The following is a 22,779-nucleotide window of genomic DNA, read 5'->3' on the forward strand; positions in this document are numbered from 1 at the left end:
CTATTTGAATTTAATGTCCTCAGTTTTGGGTTGCGAAATGCAGCGCAAACATTTCAGCGCTGTTCCATTCTGTTAGCCTTATCTAGACGACATGTTAATTGCATCTTCAAACCTTGAAGAGCACGTCTGTCATGTGCGTGAGGTATTGAAACGTCTATATCAACATGGATTAAAAATCAATATCGACAAATGCGTGTTCGCATGCAGTCATCAATTTCTTCATACATGCAACAATCAAGTTTCTAGGACATTTAGTCAACTCGCAGGGCATTAAACTGCTACCAGCCAAGGTCGATGCCATTGGCTCTTACCCAAGACCCAAAAACAAGGCAGAACTTCATCGATTTGTCGGAATGGTAAATTTTTACTGTCGCTTTTTACCGAAAGTGGCTGCGACACAATTGCCACTGCATCTAGTACTTCGAAATTGTACACGTCACGACAAAATACCTATAACCTGGACACCAGAGCTCATTAAAGCTTTTGATGACACAAAACTTGCTGTTAGAGAAGCAGTTCTTTTGACCATCCGAGGTCCTATTCCCCCAATCTCACTCGTGACAGATGCCAGCAACATAGCTATTGGCTCAGTGGTACAACGTGGCAATGATAGCTGGCAGCCGCTCGGGATTTTTCCCCGCAAACTAAGTGATACTGAAAAAGCAATACAGTGCTTATGATCGCAAACTCTTGGCATTTTTTGCATCGATCATTCACTTCCGTTATTTACTGGAGGGTAAACCTTTCACGGTTTTCACAGATCATAGGTGGTTGGTGTTCGTTTTCAATCAGAAAGCCAACAAGCTTTCTCCTAGACAAATTAATCAATTAAATCTAATTTCTCAGTTTACAACTGATACTTGTCATATCGAGGGTAAAAGCAATGTAGTAGCGGATGCTCTCTCGCGAGCAGGAGTTGACCTACTTTTTCCTTCTTCCATGAATTACGACCTCATTGCAGAAGCACAGAAGAATGACCTTGAACTGAAGCAGTTGCTTAATGGAAATACACCATCTTTACTTGTTCTTCAATAGCTCTCTTCCCCATCTGGAGAAATACGAATTTTTTTCAATACCTCAACGTCTAAACCATGGCCGTATATCCCTAAACAATATCGTTTGGAAGTGTTCAAAATTATTCATCAACCTGCGCATCCGGGTGTTAAATCTACTGTTAAAATTATCATCAACAGATATATGTGGCCGAACATGAAAAAAGACATCTGACATTGGGCTCAAGCGTGCATCGCCTGTCAGAGGTCCACAATTCATCGTCATATCAGCCCTCATATTGGACAGTTTGTATCTCCATCCTGATGATTTAGTCACGTGCACATCGACATAGTGGGCCCGCTTCCATTATCAGAAGGTTTTCGATACTGCCTCATTTGCATAGATCGCTTTTCAAGATGGCCAAAGCCATTCCTATAGCAGATATTACTGCTGAGACTGTTGTTAAGGCTTTCATACATATCTGGGTTGCACGGTTCAGATTACCAGAAGTGATCGCTACCGATCAAGGCAGACAATTTCAAAGTGATCTATTCCAATCTCTCAGCAAACTACTGGGGATCAAACAAAATCGTACCATCCGGAAGCGAATGGTGTCGTTGAAAGGTGGCATCATGTCCTTAAAGCAGCGATCAAGTGCCATTTCTCAAGGGTGGGTGGCAGTATTGCCAATTGTTCTTCTAGGACTAAGAGCTTCATACAAGCCAGAACTGGAATGCTCCACATTTGAACTGGTATATGGTGAACCTATCAAACTACCTGGCGAGTTCTTCTCAGCTTCCAACACAGATATCAATGAGAAACAGTTGTTCACTGAGTTACGACAACACTTTTCGAAAATTCAACCTGTCCCAGCATCTCACCATAATAAATCCAAAACATTCATCCATAAAGAACTTGATCATTCCACTCATGTTTTCCTTCGCAATGACGCTGTCAAGAAGCCGTTGCGGTGCCCATATGATGGCCCCTATGAAGTGATCGCAAGGCGCAATAACACCATCAGATGCAAAGGAAGAAACGTATGTGTGAACATTGCACAAGTGAAACCAGCGCACATTGCTACTAACAGTGACAGTACAAACAGTGAACCCATTTATTTATTTATTTATACAATATTGTAGGCCCTTGGGCCTATACAAGAGGATGCGATTGAGAATGACAAAGATATTGTTTAATATCAGACAAAAAACTAGTGATAGTGGGAGATTCAACAATAGAGCTTGGAAGTTTGTTCCATTCATCAATGGTATGAGGAAAGAAGCTGTATTTAAAGCAATCAGTGGAAGCAAAAATAGGTTTCATTTTAAGGGAATGGTAGAGTCTTCTAGAGATGTAGGATGGTTTGGCTATGATACCAGAAGTATCTATGTTGAATTGACCATGCAAAATTTTATAGAACAATGTTAATCAAGAAATGAGACGAAGAGTAGAGAGAGGGAGGAGATGAAGTTTGTTTTTAAGTTCGGACACAGAAACAAAAGATGACCAGCAGTCGTGAACGAGTTTGCCTATATTACTGGAGGTGTAGGGGTCCCAAATTTCAGCAGCGTAGCAAAACACAGGGGGAGATATAAGTTGTGACTCGTTACGGCAGAGCAAGTCATCTCCCGAATCGCCTCATTTTATAAGTCCATGTAATACACTGTTGGCCACCCAAATTGCAACACCAAGAAAGACAAGAGATATCGCAACAATATTTATTTTGTAGATAACATGTTGACCAAGCATCAAATGATTAAATTTATAGACTTCTGTGAAGTGTGGTTCCTGCCAAAATCAGTAGCCGCCATTGTTGGAGATCACCAAAGCCACACGCCTCGGCATTGATTAGAAGAGACTTTGGATGTGTTCTTGGGGTACAGCAGACCAAGCAGCTTCCACGCGTTGCCAAAGTTGATCTGGTGTGGCAGCTGGGGATGTAATCGTTGAGCAACCATGGACCACAAGTTTTCTATCGGTGAAAGATCCGGAGAGCGAGCTGGCCAGGGAAGCAATTCAATCTGGCAATTGACGAAGAACCTTTGGACAATGCGTGCCACGTGTGGTCGCGCATTATCCTGTTGAAATATGGCTGTGGGCAAGCCCTGAAGGTAAGGAAGGACAACTGGCTCCAACACCTCGGAGATGTAGCGCTGGCTTTTTAAAGTACCAGCAATGCGTACTAGAGGAGTGTGAGAGTGATATCCAATACCGCCCCATACCATAATACCCGGTGCCGGACCAGTGTGGCGGTGCATAACGCAGCTGTTCAGCATCCTCTCTCCACGGTGTCTCCAGACTCGAATCCGACCATCGTGGTGTTGCAGACAGAAGCGTGACTCGTCAGTAAAGACAATTTCATTCCATTGTGCCGTCCACATCCTTCTTTCATTGCAACATTGGCGGCGGAGACGTCTGTGGTTCTGCGTCAAGGGTAGACGAAGCAATGGACGTCTTGCGGACAGACCACTCTGCTGTAAACGGCGTCGAATGGTACGCGCAGACACTGGATGATGCGGTACAGACTGAATGTGCTGTGCTATGGTTCGTGATGTGGCTGAGCGATCCGTCACTGCCATACGCACAATACGCCTGTCATCACGTGAAGTGGTGCACTGAGGTGGATGCGATCGAACACGTCGGCCCGTCGTACCCTCCTGCATCCAACGATCACATATCCATATTACAGTTGTTTGGTTCCGTCCAACACGACTACCGATTTCCCTGAAAGATAATCCACAATCTCGGTAGGCCACAATCCTTCCTCTGTCGAACTCGGATACTTGATCAAAAGATGATCGCTGTTTTCTACGAGGCATAATTGATCGTTTTTTTGAAAAAACCACAAGAAAAACACAATTGCCGTACTTCAAATTGTCGAAATCTCCAAGCCTTAAATAGCGCTTTGAAGTGGCGCCACAGGCGCGCGTGATGTGCGTCTGCGCTGAAATTCTAATCATTTGCATATCTCACCTCCACTAATGCATGTTGTAAATTTCATATTATTTGCAGGCTTCCTTCAGGGTGTTGCATTTACGGTGGCCAGCAGTGTAATTCCATCCTTATGTGTGTATATGGTTTTTTTCTTTTGTTGTCAATAATTAGTTCGTGTGATGCTCACTAGAGGGAGTAGTGTAGCGCTGCGATCGTTAAGAGAAAGCGCATGCTTCTGGGGAGGAAGAAAAGAATTGGCTTTTTGAATAAGGCTCTCATCTATTGTTACATCTCGCTTTGGTGTTAACATTTCACTAAATTTCTCATTGAGATGTTTCAGAACTGACCAAAAGCTTACTAGTTTAGGGCATTCATGATTTTGTGGGTCAAATGCTGCATTATGAGAAAAATGCAAGTATCGTTGCAAAAGAAGGAATCGACGATGAGACATTAATCGAGCGAAAAAAGGTGTGAAATTTGAATGCCTTGCTCCGATAATGATCAATTCCAGGTTTCTTTACAATTCCTTGAAGTATATTTAGAGCGAAAAACACATGCAGCTCTTCCAGAGTTGTTTCTTCCCAAAATTTACTGTTTGAGAATTTTCTTTTGACACCCGATTCGATGCACTGTTTGGCATATTTATTTGTCTCTTCCACGATTGTATTTATGAGAGAAGAATCTATGAATGTTTCGTAAAATTGAAGAACATCAGAATTGTCATCTATTTGCACATGCACAGAAGGACTGCCTGCAAATTTGAAACAAGGACACAGAGGAGGTAGATTTTTCACATTTACCTTAGTAAAACTTCTGGCAGATTTCAATTCTTCATCATAGCTGAGCTCACTACACGAGTCATAAGATGAGCCATCAGACGAATAATCCAGATCATTGGAAGAAGGTTCTGAATCTGTATTAGAATCATCTAACAAGAACATATCTTCTCCATTCTCTTCATCCATAATATCCAAAAATATTACAACAGTTTATACAACAATTTACAAGTGCTGCAAACACTAGAACAAAAATTCCTGCTTCGGTAGAGAAAAATGCTTTTGATTGAATGGCCTTGCACCTGCACATGTATATATATTTTGGGGAAAAACCAGGATGAAAAACATTTCTGTATCATGGACAAGTTGTGCCATATGTTGAAAAATATTGATACTAAATAATCTTTACAAGAATTAAAAATACTGGCAAATCAAAAAAATCAAAGGAGAAAATATTGATGCCTGTAAACCAGGCAAACCAGTTAGGGATAAGTTTGGGTAGCCTGTATAGTGTACAGGCAAACTGGTTAAAGGGTTAATACACATTCATTGAGAGTCTCAACAAGAAGACATCAGTATCGATTGGTAAGGGGCAACTCCAGGTTGTAGTGTTGCAAGGAATTTTTCTTTATCAGGGTTGTGAATGAATGTAAGTGTGCCGTGAATTCTACTGCAATTGATGCATTTAAAATATATATATATATATATATATATATATATATGGCACTCCTACGGGATAAGTCAAGGAGAGCTATCCATAACATGATAATTGCTCTCATTTTTGGTGGCCTTTGTATTTGTAAGTATTAAATCAAGATTTGTATTTTCAAGTATTTATATGAGAATTATATCATAAGTATTAAATATACCAAAAATAGATTCAAATCAAGTGATGAATAGCATACCATTTTCACTTGGTATAGCTGGTTCTTTCAAGTCATATGGAAGGACTTTGTACTGATATAATTTTGACGTATCAGAATCCATTATTCCATCCTAAAATATTCAGACAGTAAAGAAAAAACTCATATAGGATTCTGTTTATTATGATTTAGTGAAAATAAAATGAATTAAATCAGTAACCTCATAAATTGATCAAGCAACAGCATAGACAAAAAATAATAAAACACGAAAAAAAAAACTAGAAATTTATTCAAGATATACAGAAGACTGGATGTTGTGAAGATATTTAGTATTTGAGATGTTAATTTTTTTTTTTTTAAGGAAGGAAAAAACTCATCTCTGCCTCTACCGGGAGTCGAACCCGGGTCCCTCGATTGCCGGACGAGTGCTCTGACCACTCTTAACATCTCAAATACTAAATATCTTCACAACATCCAGTCTTCTGTATATCTTGTATTAACAAGTGGAGAGCGACATTCATGTCATATAGAAATTTATTATTTAAGAAAGAAGACAGATTTAAAAGATATGTACGCATCACTGACTCATCTCTATGTGAATTATGGTTATTTTAAATGTTATTGGAAAAGGCAATATTTTTAGGATTAAACACAAATAAATAAAAGCACGCAATATTCATAGTTATTTACAGCAGCTGTACAATACAGTGGTACTGCAATGTAAAATTCATCTCAGGAGAAACTGGTTCACAGAATGTTGCAGGGTGTAATGAGAGTTTTATAGGTTATAAAGCCAGAGATTTAGACCAGTGTCTCCCAAAATAGGTGATATCACCCCTTGGGATTGGGGAATGAACAAGATGAAATGAACAAGAGGTGATAAAAGTTACAGATAAAAATGGGATCTTGAGATTTACCTTGACAGGGAGTGATAGGAATGTATTTTTTTAGAGGAGTTTACATGGAAAATGTCTTTGGAAGACTTTGTATCATATGAAAATCTTAAACTCTGGCTTATGCCGCAGTGCCCCTGAAGAAAGGGGGTAAATTTGCACCAATTGATTTTCTTCATTTTTTTTTACTTGTCTTTTTTGAGGCAACTCTCTGTGAAACATTTCTCCTCAAGAATATGATGTGAAAAGCCCCAAAGCAGAATATGCCAAAATCTGCGACATACATCGCAGAACAATCAGAGCTACTGCAGAACAATCTGGAAATTTTTTTAAAAAAGTTTAGTGTAGAAAAACTTTTATGGGAATTTTTACTATCAGAACATTTCCAGTCAGCCGAGGGTCCGTGGCAGAACAATGCAAAACATTCTGCTTTGGGGGTGAAAAGTCTTCAAGCTTTGCTTAAAATGCATTCAGTTGCGATAAAATCATTTTCAAGACAAGCACGTAAATACAGGATGATGTAAGTCAACAGTATTCCTGTATGTGGAATAATCTTCAAAATACTGTTAACTATGAATTCATTAGAAAGATACACACGTTCCAATATGATATACCCAACAGGTATGCCTGTTCAAGCATATCAGTGAAATATACCAGCACATATGCAAAAGCATTTACAGTATATTTCACAAATTTCAAACTACATTCATTCGACCCTTTTTCTATTAAATTGAGAAATGGAATTTCTACCATTTATTGCTTTATTTATTCCATTTAACTTTACAATTCCCTAAGGTTCATATTATCCAAGGTTTCGGTTATCCAAACTAGGTCCGGTCCACATTAGCTCAGATAATCAAGGTCCTACTGCATGAACAGTGCATACTGAATACTATTTTAATTTCAAAATATGGAAAGCAGATGACAGCACCAGCAGAACATGAAACATGTATCACTATGACAGCATAAATACACTGAAGAGCCAAAAAAAACTGGTACACCTCCCTAATATCATGTAGGGCCCCAGCGAGCACGCAGAAGTGCCGCAACACGACGTGGCATGGACTCGACTAATGTCTGAAGTAGTGCTGGAGGTAATTGACACCATGAATCCTGCAGGGCTGTCCATAAATCCGTAGGAGTAAGAGGGGGTGGAGATCTCTTCTGAACAGCATGTTGCAAGGCATCCCAGATATGTTCAATAATATTCATGTCTGGGGATTTAGGTGGCCAGCAGAAGTGTCTAAAGTCAGAAGAGTGTTCCTGGAACCACTTTGTAGCAAATCTGGACGTGTGGGGTGTCGCATTGTCCCGCTGAAATTGTCCAAGTCTATCGGAATGCACAATGGACATGAATGGGTGCAGGTGATCAGACAGGATGCTTACGTACCTGCCAGAGTCGTATCTAGACGTATCAGGGTGCCATATCACGCCAACTGCACACGCCCCATACCATCACAGAGCCTCCACCAGCTTGAACAGTCCCCTGTTGACATGTAAGATCCATGGATTCATGAGGTTGTCTCCATACCCGTACACGCCCATCAGCTCGAAGCAATTGGAATTGAGACTCGTCAGACCAGGCTACGTGTTTCCAGTCCTCAACAGTCCAATCTCGGTGTTGTCGGGCCCAGGCGAGGCGTAAAGCTTTGTGTCGTGCAGTCATCAAGGGTACATGAGTGGGCCTTCGGCTCCGAAAGCCCATATCGATGATGTTTCGTTGAATGGTTCGCACGCTGACACTTGTTGATGGCCCAGCATTGAAATCTGCAGCAATTTGGGGAAGGGTTGCACGTCTGTCACCTTTAATGATTCTCGTCAGTGCCGTTCTTGCATGATATTTTTCCGGCCGCAGCAATGTCGTAGATTTAATTTTTTACCAGATTCCTGATATTCACGGTACACTCGTGAAATGGTTGTACGTGAAAATCCTATGCCCCATCTCTCGTGCGCCGACTATAACACCGCATTCAAACTCACTTAAATCTCGATAACCTGCCATTGTGGCAGCAGAAACCGATCTAACAACTATGCCAGACACTTGTTGTGTTATATAGGCGTTGCCGACCGCAGCGCCGTACTCTGATTGGTTCCATATCTCTTTATTTGCATACGCATGCCTGTACTAGTTTTTTTTTGGCTCTTCAGTTTATTTTAGGGTAGCACATACTTGCAACAAATGTTCCAGCATGTACCAATTTCCAAGCAATTTCCTGGATGGATGTTTATGAGGTGTATATACAGCATAGCTGCCAACTTTTGAAAATGTTAATTAGGGAGATTTTCGCGCAGACTCTTATTTTATACTAAAACCCACTCCCTAATAAATACAAAAGGGATTTTTCCAAATAAAATAGGGATTTCCTAGACGTAAAAGTTAAAGCATGTGGAATAAAATTCCTACTCACAAATTGAAGTCAAATAAAATAGGAATTTTACACACACATGGAAGTTAAACCCTTGGGAATAAAATCCCAACGCAAAAAATAAGTGATATTGGAGGCCAAAACTTAACAATGGTGATCTAAAAAAAAATACTGTGTTCAATCAGAAACGATATGAACAAACATTCGGCGTGAATGACCCCAAAATCATCGGAAGATGTGGGAAAAAAAAACAGTTAATTTTTGAAGAACACTGACTTTTTGTGACGCTTGATGTTTTTTTGATTTCATGCGGGTGATGAACGATGGCTTTCTACCATGAACGATGTTTATGTCCGTAACTGAATTTGTACAAAAAGAAAAAAATCGGCACTTTTCTGGGACGTGTAATGAAAGGAAATTCATTGGGGAATAAGTATCTTTAAAATTGATTAAATATTTTTTTGGTTATCAGTATTCATGTTTTGTTATCGCCATTGCCGTCTTAACACATGTGCACAGCCAGAGGGGTCTCAAGAGAAGAGGGGCCTCACAAAAATGAGAAGTGGTTGAAATTTTCGAGAGTTTTCCACGTAAAAGGGAGTGATGTTCTCAAAACATCACTTGGCCTGGGGGCCCATGTTGCTCTTAAGACGGCCGTGGTTATCGCACATACGTAACTTCAGCAAAAGAGGAAGTTTTGACCACATGCGAGTCACTATAATCTTCAATTATTATCCAGGACTATTGGTTGCTAAGCTATTTTCCTGCAGGATAAGACAAATAACTTTTCTTCTCACCATCAGAGTTTTGTAAACCCTGATGGTATATATATTTTTCCACTTTCCCACTATTCTCCCATTTACGACATGTGACCTCATTTCGAAAGGGTGAAAGGCCACAAGAAATTCCTTAGGGATTGTTTTCAGAAGTGGGGATTCTTTTTACATGAAGTAGAGAATTTTTAGGGACAATTAGGGATTTTTGTGATATTTGTAAAAATTCGGGAGATTTAAGAACTTTTCGGGAGGTCGAGGGATGAAGCTAAAATTCGGGAGACTTGGCAGCTATGATATACAGTAAAGTATTAGTAGTGCATTTAGTAATACACCTGATAATAGACAATGTTTGCTCTGGTCGTGTTGCTTGTTGATATTTAAAATTGGTGATTCATGATTATAGCACAATAAAATAAAAGTACAGCATGAGTACACAATGGAATAGAGCGTGTTCATCTTCAGCGCCTACTGGGAAATGTAATCCATATAGACATGTTATCTATAATTTATTTCACAATTTGGGAATCAAAAAGAACCAGCAAAGTTTCAATTTAAAATTTTGTGTAGAAACTTGAAACAATGGTACTGGATGCATGAAAGAGGAGGTACAAAACTTCCAAAAGTAACAATGCAGGAAGTGAAAAAAAGATTTCTGATATAGCAAAAATAATCCACAGGAAGAAGTTGCCACAAGCACATTAACAAACTACAAAAAAAAACAAAGTTGTATGCAAATTGCATTACTGCTATGCAATAATTGCAATTTTCCAATAAGTGAAAAGAGCAACTTACTGTTATTTGTTCCAGCAGTTTTTAAATGCTATAGGGCTTGACAAATTAAAAATAAATTTAGGAATTGGTCAAATTTCTCAATAGCCAATTATTATTATTTTTTCAAATTTCATGAGAAGAACATAAAGACCAATTCCGAAAATTTTTTTTTTGCTGTCCACAAACTTGAATTTAACAGAAATAGAAAATTTCAGGTGTCAATACAAACTTTTAAGTTGACAAGTTATCCTGGATTTGCAGACCCTAATCAATGCATGTCCTTACATATGTTATTTGTTTAAATGAAGCCTGGCTCATTCAAGTGGCGCTTGAATTTCCAAAATGTTCAACTATGGGTAACTAAGAATCCTCCCATCGTGAATGGAACATCTCTTCATGACAAGAATTGTAGCTTAGTGCCTTTTGTAAAAACTATATTATGGAATCGATCTTTATCATCACTACAATCGATATCCATGTGTAAATATTCCAAGAGTTTCTTGAATCATATGAAGGGCAAAAAACTATGTACTGGCTATTTTCAGCAGGATGTTACTGCTTGACACCATTTAGCATGAAGAAAATTATATGAATTATATCTTTCTTTGACATATCTGTCATTTCCAAAGGGTTTTTGGCCACCTATATAACCTGACATTACCCCCCCCCCCATCAGATTTCCCAATAGCTGAAAGAAACAGTCCACAACGACAAAGCAATAGACTATTATTGAAAAGCAAGATAGCATACCATTTAAAAATCTGCTGTGATTTTCAGAAGTGTATGTGGCTACTTACTGTAAAAAATGAAGTGTGACAAAGAGGTAACGCATATGTGTACAGGCATGCATTAATGCTAATCGCAACATCTTTTAGAGTTTGCTGCAGCATCCCCATGCTTCTCTTATACCCTTCATTTTATTAACAACTAGCTATAATGCAGATGCTGCCCAAGTTTTCTTCAATTACTGAGACGATTGAAAAAGTGACAAACCATTATAAAGGCATATAAACTATTCTACATAATACTGGCAGCATTAAAGAAATGACAAACCATTCTAAAGGCACATACATGTCTGAAACGCATAGCTAGGGATACATCCAAAATTTGGCAATGATAGATCTAAAATTGTAGATTTGTACAGAGAACATGTGCATGCACGCACGCACACGGAGAGACGGAGGAAATCAATTTTTATACAGAGATGAGAGCTTGGTTTCCGTAAGCGAGAACCATGGAATGAGAGCGAGAGAAGCAGCACGCATTTAAGGCATTGAATTCACTCATTCTATGTATTCTTACTGAGAGACAAAAACTTACACGGACGAATTTCCACATCGGTTTCTTCACAGTCACCAGTTCTGGCTTTCTGTAGTAGTGATAGGTTTTAGAGATATCTGAAATTGGTTTTACCAAATTATTTGTTGTTAAAACATTTTCTATCATTTAACATGTATAATTTAAAACTTATGTCATCCCTGCATAATGACAAATTTATACTGCATAATTTCATACACATAACTCTTAGATAAAGTATATATATTAATTTTTTTTTTTTTTACAAATACTGTTAATTTTTCATTTTTTTTAACTTCCTTGGCTAAGTATATCAAGTTTCATTCAACACTTCATCATTTTAATTCTTTCTTCTCAAATTTCTTTCTTATATGATTATGTGCTTTACTTTTCCAGATGTGTGTGTGTGACATTTTTTCTCCCTCTTTATTGATCACTTTCTCAGAAAACAAGATAATGATCACCTTATAACTTGAAACTAACATTTCTGTGGTAATTTTCACATTGGTAACTTGAAACTAACATTTCTGTGGTAATTTTCACATTGGTAACTTGAAACTAACATTTCTGTGGTAATTTTCACATTGGTAACTTGAAACTAACATTTCTGTGGTAATTTTCACATTGGTAACTTGAAACTAACATTTCTGCGGTAATTTTCACATTGGTAACTTATTGTAAGAAGAGCTATAAATCATGACTTCTGCAGACTTTCACGAGTTTAATGAAGTTTATTGAAAAAGCTAATTCTTAAAATACATAATCATGGGACATGGGACTGCATGAGAATTATTCCGATAACTAGCAATTCAGATTTTCGAATCTGATAGAATTTGTCAGGATAAATTAAAGAAATATATAAATATTTTTTATCCCTGTTGTTCAAATTCAAATTTTTAAAAAATACTTCCCTATTCTAGTATCATAGTTTGTTGAAAAATTTCCTGAATTGGTTTTTTGCATTATCTTCAATCCTGATAATACTTATGAATGAGTAGCAAGAGTTCTATTTCCAGATTAGAATAAAATAAGCAAAATATATAAATAAGAAATTGATTTTACGATTGAAAAATCGAGCAGAGAGGGGGAAAAATTCTGCAGATGTTATAGGAATTTTCTAAACTCTCCATGTTTACTCTTAGCAAAATGATTTTTCCCCCGAATTTTGAATCACCCAAAACATTGCAATGGTGAACAGGGTGAAGTGACCTGTTCTGCCAAATGAAAGGGGTGATAGACGAGCCTAAGTGGAACATGGAACACCCTATCAACCCTTTCCCATCCTGAACATTTTCAACTGATGGCGGATAATCCATTATCCATGGGAAAAAAATGTGTCAAGTCTGAAAAACTCAAATTTGTGAAGTTTCTAAGATACCTACAAGCAAATTGATTTTTCCTTCACCCATTTCTCAGTGCATACTTGTAGTTCGTCATTAAATACAGATTTCCTGTAGTTACAGCTAGGATCACCTTATAGAATTTTCTGTGGAAAATAAAATTGTCGACAAAATTTGTAACAACTAATTCTGAATTTTCATTGAATATCTACTTCGACAAACACTAATTTCAGTGATGTATTGAAGACGAAAGGCTAAATCTCTTGAACCATAGCACCGATATGGTTTGTTGTAGGCTCTTTCAAAAGTTGGTGGAATGGACAAGTTTTTGGTAAACTTGACCAATTGTAACTAGAAGGGTGTTTGCAGAATTGGCAATTAAAAATTTTGGCGAATATTCAATTTTAAAAACTGCTTATCTTTCAGTGCTTGTAACTTGGCCATTAAATCCAGACATTTAGATGAAACTAATGTCACTTTATAGGACTTTTTCTGTTCCTTTCAAGTATGTGCTATTGCATGTAGGTTTTTCAGAAACTTCACAAATTAGGGAGTTTTCATAATTGGAGCATTTTTTTTTTCATAATCAATTATCTACTATAACTCTAGAACGGTTTGAGATAGGACAGGATTGATAGGTGTTTCATGTTGGGCTTGTCTATCTCCCCTTACTTTTGGCAGAAGTCACGTTCAAGATGTATAATTAAACATTTAATTTCAACATTAGCTTAGAAAACTCAATATAGGAGTTCATAAAAATTTGAATCACTGTCTAAATTTTGGTGAATAATTACTATATTTAATTTTTGTGAACAACTGCCAAATTTTAATGTGTGTAAGGAACCCCTTTTGCCAAAAATTGGGTCTTGAAAATGGGGTGGGGGGCTCTTATACACTGAAGAGCCAAAAAAACTGGCTCACCTGCCTAACATCGTGTAGGGCCCCCCGCGAGCCCGCAGAAGTGCCGCAACACGACGTGGCATGGACTCGACTAATGTCTGAAGTAGTGCTGGAGGTAACTGACACCATGAATCCTGCAGGGCTGTCCATAAATCCGTAGGAGTAAGAGGGGGTGGAGATCTCTTCTGAACAGCATGTTGCAAGGCATCCCAGATATGTTCAATAATATTCATGTCTGGGGATTTAGGTGGCCAGCAGAAGTGTCTAAAGTCAGAAGAGTGTTCCTGGAGCCACTTTGTAGCAATTCTGGACGTGTGGGGTGTCACATTGTCCCGCTGAAATTGTCCAAGTCCGTCGGAATGCACAATGGACATGAATGGGTGCAGGTGATCAGACAGGATGCTTACGTACCTGTCACCTGTCAGAGTCGTATCTAGACCATAGCTGCCAACTTTTCAAAATGAAAATTCGGGAGATTTTCGCGCACACCCGTATTTTATGCTAAAACCACTCCCTAATAAATACAATAGGGATTTTTCCAAATAAAATAGGGATTTTCCAAACATAAAAGTTGAAGCGTAGGGAATAAAATCCCTACTCAAAAACTGAAGTCAAATTAAAATAGGGATTTTACACACATGGAAGTTAAACCCTTGGGAATAAAATTCCTACGCAATAAACAAGTGAAATTGGAGGTCAAAACTTCAATGATGTGAAAATAAATATTGTGTTCAATCAGACAAATTGTGAACAAACATTCTCCGCGAATGACCCCAAAATCATCGGAAGATGAAGGAAAACACCGTCAATTTTTGAAGAACACTGACTTTTTGTGACACTTGCTTGATGTTTTTTTTTTCACTTCACGACTGATGATGGCAGTCTTTCCATGACCAATGTTTATGTCCGTAACACAACTTGTACAAAAAGGAAAAGTCGGCCCTCTTCTGGAACATTTGATGAAAGGAAATTCATCGGAATAAGTATCTTTAAAATTGATTAAATATGTTTTTGCTTATCATTATTCATGCTTTGTTATATTGCACGTACGTAACTTCAACAAAAGAAATTTTGACCACATGTGCATCACCATAATCTTCAATTATTATTCAGGACCATGCTAAGCCATTTCCCTGCACGATAAGACAAACAACTTTCTTGTTACCATCAGAGGGTTTGTAAAACTTCCTTAAAAAGGGAATTTCCCCATTTACAATGTGTGACGTCATTTCGAAAGGGAAAAAAAAGAGGCTTCATGCCCCACAAGAAATTCCTTAGGGATTGTTTTCATAAGCGGGGATTTTTTTTAATGAAGTAGGGAATTTTTAGGGACAATTAGGGATTTTTGTGATTTTCGTAAAAATTCGGGAGATTTAAGAACTTTTCGGGAGATAGAGCGATGAAGATAAAATTCGGGAGATTCCCGAAAAATTCGGGAGACTTGGCAGCTATGATCTAGACGTATCGAGGGTCCCATATCACGCCAACTGCACACGCCCCATACCATCACAGAGCCTCCACCAGCTTGAACAGTCCCCTGTTGACATGTAAGATCCATGGATTCATGAGGTTGTCTCCATACCCGTACACGCCCATCAGCTCGAAGCAATTGGAATTGAGACTCGTCAGACCAGGCTACGTGTTTCCAGTCCTCAACAGTCCAATCTCGGTGTTGTCGGGCCCAGGCGAGGCGTAAAGCTTTGTGTCGTGCAGTCATCAAGGGTACATGAGTGGGCCTTCGGCTCCGAAAGCCCATATCGATGATGTTTCGTTGAATGGTTCGCACGCTGACACTTGTTGATGGCCCAGCATTGAAATCTGCAGCAATTTGGGGAAGGGTTGCACGTCTGTCACCTTTAATGATTCTCGTCAGTGCCGTTCTTGCATGATATTTTTCCGGCCGCAGCAATGTCGTAGATTTAATTTTTTACCAGATTCCTGATATTCACGGTACACTCGTGAAATGGTTGTACGTGAAAATCCTATGCCCCATCTCTCGTGCGCCGACTATAACACCGCATTCAAACTCACTTAAATCTCGATAACCTGCCATTGTGGCAGCAGAAACCGATCTAACAACTATGCCAGACACTTGTTGTGTTATATAGGCGTTGCCGACCGCAGCGCCGTACTCTGATTGGTTCCATATCTCTTTATTTGCATACACATGCCTGTACCAGTTTTTTTGGCTCTTCAGTTTACATGCATATTAAAAAATATCTTTGATAAAAACTTTTTACCAAATTTTAAGCCCAAAAAATCAGGGTGTTCCTTACACAGCAGATGCAGGCAATACAGTAATTGCCTGCATATAATCTTTGCATTATATGTTTAAAAAACATCAGAAGTTCTTAATGTTATAGTGTAAGAATTCACTATATTTCACATGTTGACTTAATATACTTCATTATATAAATTTATAACTATTAAAATTACTATGGGTTAAACTTTAAAATTTACATTGCAGTCGAGTACAAACACATCCGGACATTCCGAAGTCTCGACTCTATCTGTTCATAGTACACATATACATATATAAGTATACACTCGCAGCATTCACATCGACAACCATGGATGATTAACGCCATCTGCTGGATTATTGGTTGCTATACAATAGTATCGCTACAGAGTATCCCCCCAGTGAGTAGGGCGAATGATACATGAAATTACTGTGAAATATATATGCATATGAGAGTAACATGAAATACAGTATTTTTTATTTTTGGATTGGTTACTAAAGATGATTTGCATTATGTGAAGCTAAAAAAAATATATACAAATACTAAGAATTACATATATATAAAAAAATAAAGATAGAACAAAAAAGTTTTGTTATTGCTAATGGCTTTGAAGAGTCTGTGAGAATATCAGCTGGTAGACGTAATGAAGTACCATACACAAGTTCTGATGCACTAGCTCCGATGTCTGGTTTTATTGCTGTTCTGATACTTAATAGCACTATGGGTAGTGTATCAGTCCAGTTTTGGTTCTCGTGAGCTTTGATTGCTGATTTTAAATGACGATGGAATCTTTCAATCAGTCCATTGGATCTTGGGTGAAAAGCTGTAGAGCGAATTCGATTTGTGCCAAGAAAATGATTGAGTTCCTTGAATAGATTTGACTCAAATTGCCTTCCTTGGTCCGTAGTGATAGTAGCAGGACAACCAAATCTGTTAATCCACCCCATAAATAGTGCTTTGCACACTGTTTCGGCGTTGATGTTGGGAATTGGGACAACTTCAGGCCATCGACTGTATCTGTCTACGATGGTGAGACAATATTGCATTCCTTGTGACATAGGAAGGGGTCCTATGATATCGATATGCAGGTGTGAGAAACGTGTATCTGGAGTTGCAAAGGTTCCTAGTTGTGCTCTTGTGTGGCGTTAAATTTTGGACCTTTGGCATTGTGTACACTGTTGCACTAATAGCTTAATAGATTTCTGCATATGGGGCCATACATATCGGGCAGATATCAGTTCACGTGTGGCTGAAGCTCCTGGATGGGAAAGGTTATGAAAATGCTTAAAAATTGTTGAGATTCAGGTACGAATGGTCTAGCTATACCTGTTGACTGTTATATAAATATTGTATAATTGTATAATATTGTATTACAATAAATATTTGTATCAGCTAGAGGAAATGGTACAATTTTTAATTTTAGAGAAGTGTTTATTTTTAGGTAATTTTGGATTTCAGGATCAGTTGATTGAATTTTAGCAAATTCTCTGAAATCGAAATCTGGTGCTGATGAAACTGAATCTATCTTAATGCGACTTAATGCATCAGCTACAACATTGTCGGTTTCCTTTTTATATCTTATATCAGTTGAAAACTGAGATATAAAATCAAGTTGGCGAAATTGTCTTGGAGAGCATTTTTCTGGTTTTTGTTTGAAAGCAAAAATTAATGGCTTTTGATCTGTAAAAATTGAAAAATTTCTGCCTCCTAACATGTAACGAAATTTTCTTATGGTAGTATAAATTGCAAATAATTCTCTATCATAGACTGACCATTTCTTTTGGGTTTCTGATAATTTTTGAGAAAGAAATGCTATTGGTACCCATGTGTGGTCAGTATATTGCATTAATGTGCCACCAACAGCATTATCAGAGGCGTCAACTGTAATACAAAGTTGTGCACCTGGCTTTGGATGCTGTAGCAAAGTGGCTTGAGCCAATGCTTGTTTTGCATCGTGTAAAGCAGTTTCAGCCTCAAGGTTCCACTGTAGTTTATCGGCGTGATTGCATGATTTTGTTAGTTTTGATTTATTTTTATTTTGTCGACCTCTAAGAAATTTAACTAATGGAGATAATATTTCCGCTGCTTTAGGCACGAATCTCCTATAGAAATTAAATAGGCCTAAAAATCTGCGTAATTGTGTTACAGTTTCTGGACGGGGAAAATCTTGTATTACTTTAACGCGATCTGAAAGTGGTTTTATTCCCTTCTCTGAAACGTTAAAGCCTAAGAAATTGATGTTAGAAACACTGAAGATGCATTTTGATGGTTTAAGACTTAAACCATAATGATTTAGCCTATCGAAAAGTTCGCGCAGGTGTTTGAGATGTTCTTCCTCTGATTCTGAAGCAATCAGAATATCATCCAGAAATGCATAGGCAAAAGGCAAACCGCAAATAACTTCATCAATGAATCGTTGCGGCTGCATTGCATAGCCAAAATTGCATTCTTGTACTTTTGTACAGGCCAAAAAGAGTAGTTATAGCAGTTTTATGAATATCATCTGAATGAATGGGTATTTGATTATATGCTTTAATCAAGTCAACATGTGAAAATATTTTTTTTCCATGTAGTTCTGCAGTGAAATCCATAATATTAGGCACACTATACCTGTCTTTCACTGTTGGCGCATTTAGTGCACGATAATCACAGACTGGTCTCCAGTCTGTGCAATCTTTTTTTAGTACAAAATGCAGTGGAGAAGCATAAGGACTTTTTGAATGGCGCATATGGCCTAAATTAATCATTTGCTGGAATTCATCTTTTGCGGCACGTAAACGATCTGGTGTCAGTCGTCGTGTTTACAAACACCGGTTGACCGATTGTTTCGATATGATGCACAATTTTATGCTTTATTTCTACATTTGCACGTGGTGGTTTTGTTAGCTCAGGAAATTCATTAAGTAACTGATGATATTGAGTGTGACCTGTGATCAACTTGATTGAGTGAATTGATGCTGATTGAATTTTCGCTATAGCTGATAAATTGGTTACCGAATCAAATATTTTTCTTAATTTTAGATCAGGAGTAAGACCGAAATTGAAAAGAAAATCTGCGCCTATTATTGGCGTGGACACATCTGCTACAAAATGGCCATCGGAATTTTCTTCGTAAATTCAAATCAATTGTGAGAAGTTTTTGTCGATATACATTAATGGTCGATGCATTTGCCACATGTAAAGTGAATAGCACTGGTTTCATGCGATCGACAGAGTTCGCTGGAATAAGCGAAACGTCAGATCCTGTATCTATAAGAAAATCTATGTTCATCTTTTTATCTGTTACGAAAAGATGATGGGATTTTGTGAGCAAAGTGAATGCCGCCTCTACACTTTGCTTTCCGCGTTTCCCGAATTATTGTAAGTGCACAGTTGTTCACATTTTCGGGCATTTTGGTCAAATTTTCTGTGATAGAAACAAAACTGATTGTTTTCCCGACTGCGACTTCTATACCTAACATTACGTCTGCCTCTGTATCGAAAATTAGGCCTTCGGCCTAGAGCTTCAATACGATCCGATAACTTCCTAATTTCGGCAATTAAAAAATTTTCCGAGGAACTTACCGTTTGAGAGGATGCAGAAGGAATGCTACTGGCTATCGGTGCAACATTGTACTGATTCACTTCCATCACACGATCGGCTACTTCGGCTCGTTCATCCAAGGAGAGTGGCACAACAGCAGCCAAGATGGATTGTACGTGCGAAGGAAGGCGTTGCACAAACAATGGATCGAGAAGTTCATCTGGAACATTGTGTGGCTCCGCAAGGCGTTTCATGGAGCGGAGTAACTCAGATGGTCGTCTGTCACCTAGTTGTTCATCTGCCAGTAATTTCCTGATTTCTTGAGTTGAACTGCCGCTTGTTCTATTTATCAGTTCGGATTTCAGATGTTCAAATGGATCTTCCTCGTCTGGATTGAGAATGACATCGCGAACGAGTCCTGCAATTTCTGATGGCAGAGTGGAAACAACGTAATTATATTTGGTTAAGGAATTGGTAATTTCCTTAGGCACACCCAGTTTGAAACTCGCCTCCACCATATGAAACCAAAGGATGAGATCATTACTGTTATAGGCCGGGATCTTGACAGCTGTAGCTTCCATGGTTTTTCTTCTTTTTCTTTTTTCTGGTGAAGGAGCTGTTCCGTGAGAGAGGAGAGAGATCAGGGGAACTTCTTCTTTTCGTGGGTGGCTCATCCCCTGCTTCTTTTTTTTTCTTTACATCTGTTTGGATGGAGGTATCGGGTTTCGTTCCGGTTAGCAATGGAAGACTTTAAGTACAGACGACTCCATGAAGAGAATATTTTCTTTGTGCGTTTTCAAAGACGGGTCACCATAAATATAGTGTAAGAATTCACTATATTGTACATGTTGATTTAAGATGCTTTATTATATAAATTTGTAGCTATTAAAATTACTATGGGTTAAACTTTACTATTTACATCGCAGTCGAGTACAAACACATCCGGACATTCCAAAGTCTCGACTCTCTCTGTTCGTAGTACACATATACATATATAAGTATACACTCGCAGCATTCACAGCGACAATCATGGATGACTAACGCCATCTGCTGCACTATTGGTTGCTATACAATAGTATCGCTACAATGTCTATATAGACTGTTGCATATCAGCTTTTTATCCCAAGTTAGAATAAAAATAAATACTTTTAAAAAAATTGTAAAAAATAATTTATAAAAGCAATGATAGATGGTGTATGAAATACGAGTTAAAAAAAATCACCTTTTTTTTTTACTACAGCATTGTGTGAGAAACCATCTCTTAAATTTCTTAAAATTTCATTATTATTAAGTTAAGTTTTCACATGCAGATCATATGCCACTGCAGATTGTATAGCATTTTTTCTTATAAGTGAATAAATTCTAATATGCAGATTGTGCACCACCATGATTCTATGTGGGGAATTACTGTAACAGAATTTTACACAAATTATTTTATGGTCTTTCATAACAACAAAATGCATTACCTGAAAATAAACTTCAGTCATAAAACGAAATTCATAGATATCAATAAAATAAGAGTCCCTGTAGAATTTATAAAACTCGCATATTTATAAAAATAATTTGAAGAAACACTTGAAAATAGTTTGCAAAAAACCATGACTTCAGGTATTTCCAAGTACCATGATTTCCTGTGTATAATCTAAAACTGTTGTCACAGTAAATAATATGAATCCTCAGTAGTGTGCAAATTTCATTCACAAATAATGAAATATTAAGGAATGGAAGGGATTATTAGTCATGTTTTTGTAGAAAAAAAAATGTCTATTGTCATCAAAACATTTAAAAAAATTTTAAAAACTAATTTAAACATATAATCTGTGGTAACATTAAAAACATGAATTTCTTAAAGCAGATTTTTCTGAGAGTTAGCAATAGAAATAAATACTAACTCTCAAAAAAAAAAAAATTGCATTAAGAAATTCATATGCTTTTTAATGTTATTACAGATTATATGCAAGAAATTATGGTAAGTTACATAACTTTTTTTTAAATTGAAAAAAACTAAGATTGGGATAAAAACTACGCTACTAAAGTCTCAAAATATAAATTCACATACCTATACCATCTTCTTCCGTAAATTGGCAAAAAAGATTCCAAAAAGCAGTTTCTGGAGAAGGGCCATATCTTTCTCGCCACTGGATCTCATCCAGAAAGCCTTGAATAATCTCAAGCTTCACACCCGCAGATGAAAATTTTCCAAACATGCAGTTCACGAGCTCAACTACATATGACGTTATGCTGTTGGTGTTCATATCTGACTTAGGATCAGCTAATACATGAATAATTCCAGACTTTTTTATTCCAAAATCTTTATAGTTTGTTATAACACATGCATTTGGTGCAAGCCATGACTCTAATTCACTTTCTATCATGGATGATTTGTACAGTATTGGAGCTGGCATTGCTTTGAGCCGTGTGAACATAGTATGCCTGTCCAAAGCCCCCAAGATGCAATATTGCCCTAACTGAACTATAGTCACTTCAACTATTTGTCCATTGTTTCCTAGTTTTGGGCTATCTACTAGTAATTTGTTTGTACAAAGTTTTTGTATAGCCCAATATACATATCTAATTTTATATTCGTTGAGGAAAACCTTTTTGAACACATCATCCATTCTAGATTGCACAACCCAATGATACAAAAGAGGCAAAATTTCCTTCATTTTGAATGCAAATCTGGTGAAAAACTTTGGACGCACAATCGGTTGGATATTTTTACACCTGAAACAGAATGAAGCAGTATTTTTAAATTGCATTCAACTAATCATCAATGTCTATATTGAACACAACTGCCTAATCTGTATACAGTCATCTTTTACTGATTGCTGATTCCTAAACCATTAGTCTTGAAAGAAACTTCCAACACCCAAATGTTTTTCCATCACCCTAGAAACTATTTAAGTAAAAAAACTACTGAAAAAGTCATGAAATTTAACTTTTGATATTTTCCCACCAAATGGAATATCTTCATGCACTGACGAATGATGCAAAGACCAATCTGTTCGTCTATGACGAAAAAAATTATAGCTAATAAAAATTGAGTAATCTTGTTTGCTAAGAAATGTAGGTTGTATGCTAAATTAATTCAGAGACAAATAATTCTGA

General features: G+C 37.5%; 1 protein-coding gene across 3 annotated transcripts in view; it reads right to left on the minus strand.

Moving 5' to 3' along the window:
- The window catches only part of LOC149083349 (uncharacterized), a 148,463-nt gene that overhangs the window by 62,335 nt on the left and 63,349 nt on the right, over positions 1-22,779 (minus strand). For all 3 annotated transcript variants that reach the window (XM_089236597.1, XM_089236598.1, XM_089236599.1), the window contains exons 15-17: positions 21,731-22,395; positions 11,693-11,769; positions 5,609-5,699 (exon numbers count right to left, since the gene is read on the minus strand). In XM_089236597.1, the coding sequence (XP_089092723.1) occupies positions 5,609-5,699; positions 11,693-11,769; positions 21,731-22,395 (833 nt within the window). The remainder of the gene's footprint in view (positions 1-5,608; positions 5,700-11,692; positions 11,770-21,730; positions 22,396-22,779) is intronic.

Source organism: Pholcus phalangioides, unplaced genomic scaffold, assembly GCF_987345545.1.
Source record: "Pholcus phalangioides strain wild (caught in Gottingen) unplaced genomic scaffold, Ppha-v1.0 ptg000009l_1, whole genome shotgun sequence".
Lineage (NCBI taxonomy): Eukaryota > Metazoa > Arthropoda > Arachnida > Araneae > Pholcidae > Pholcus > Pholcus phalangioides.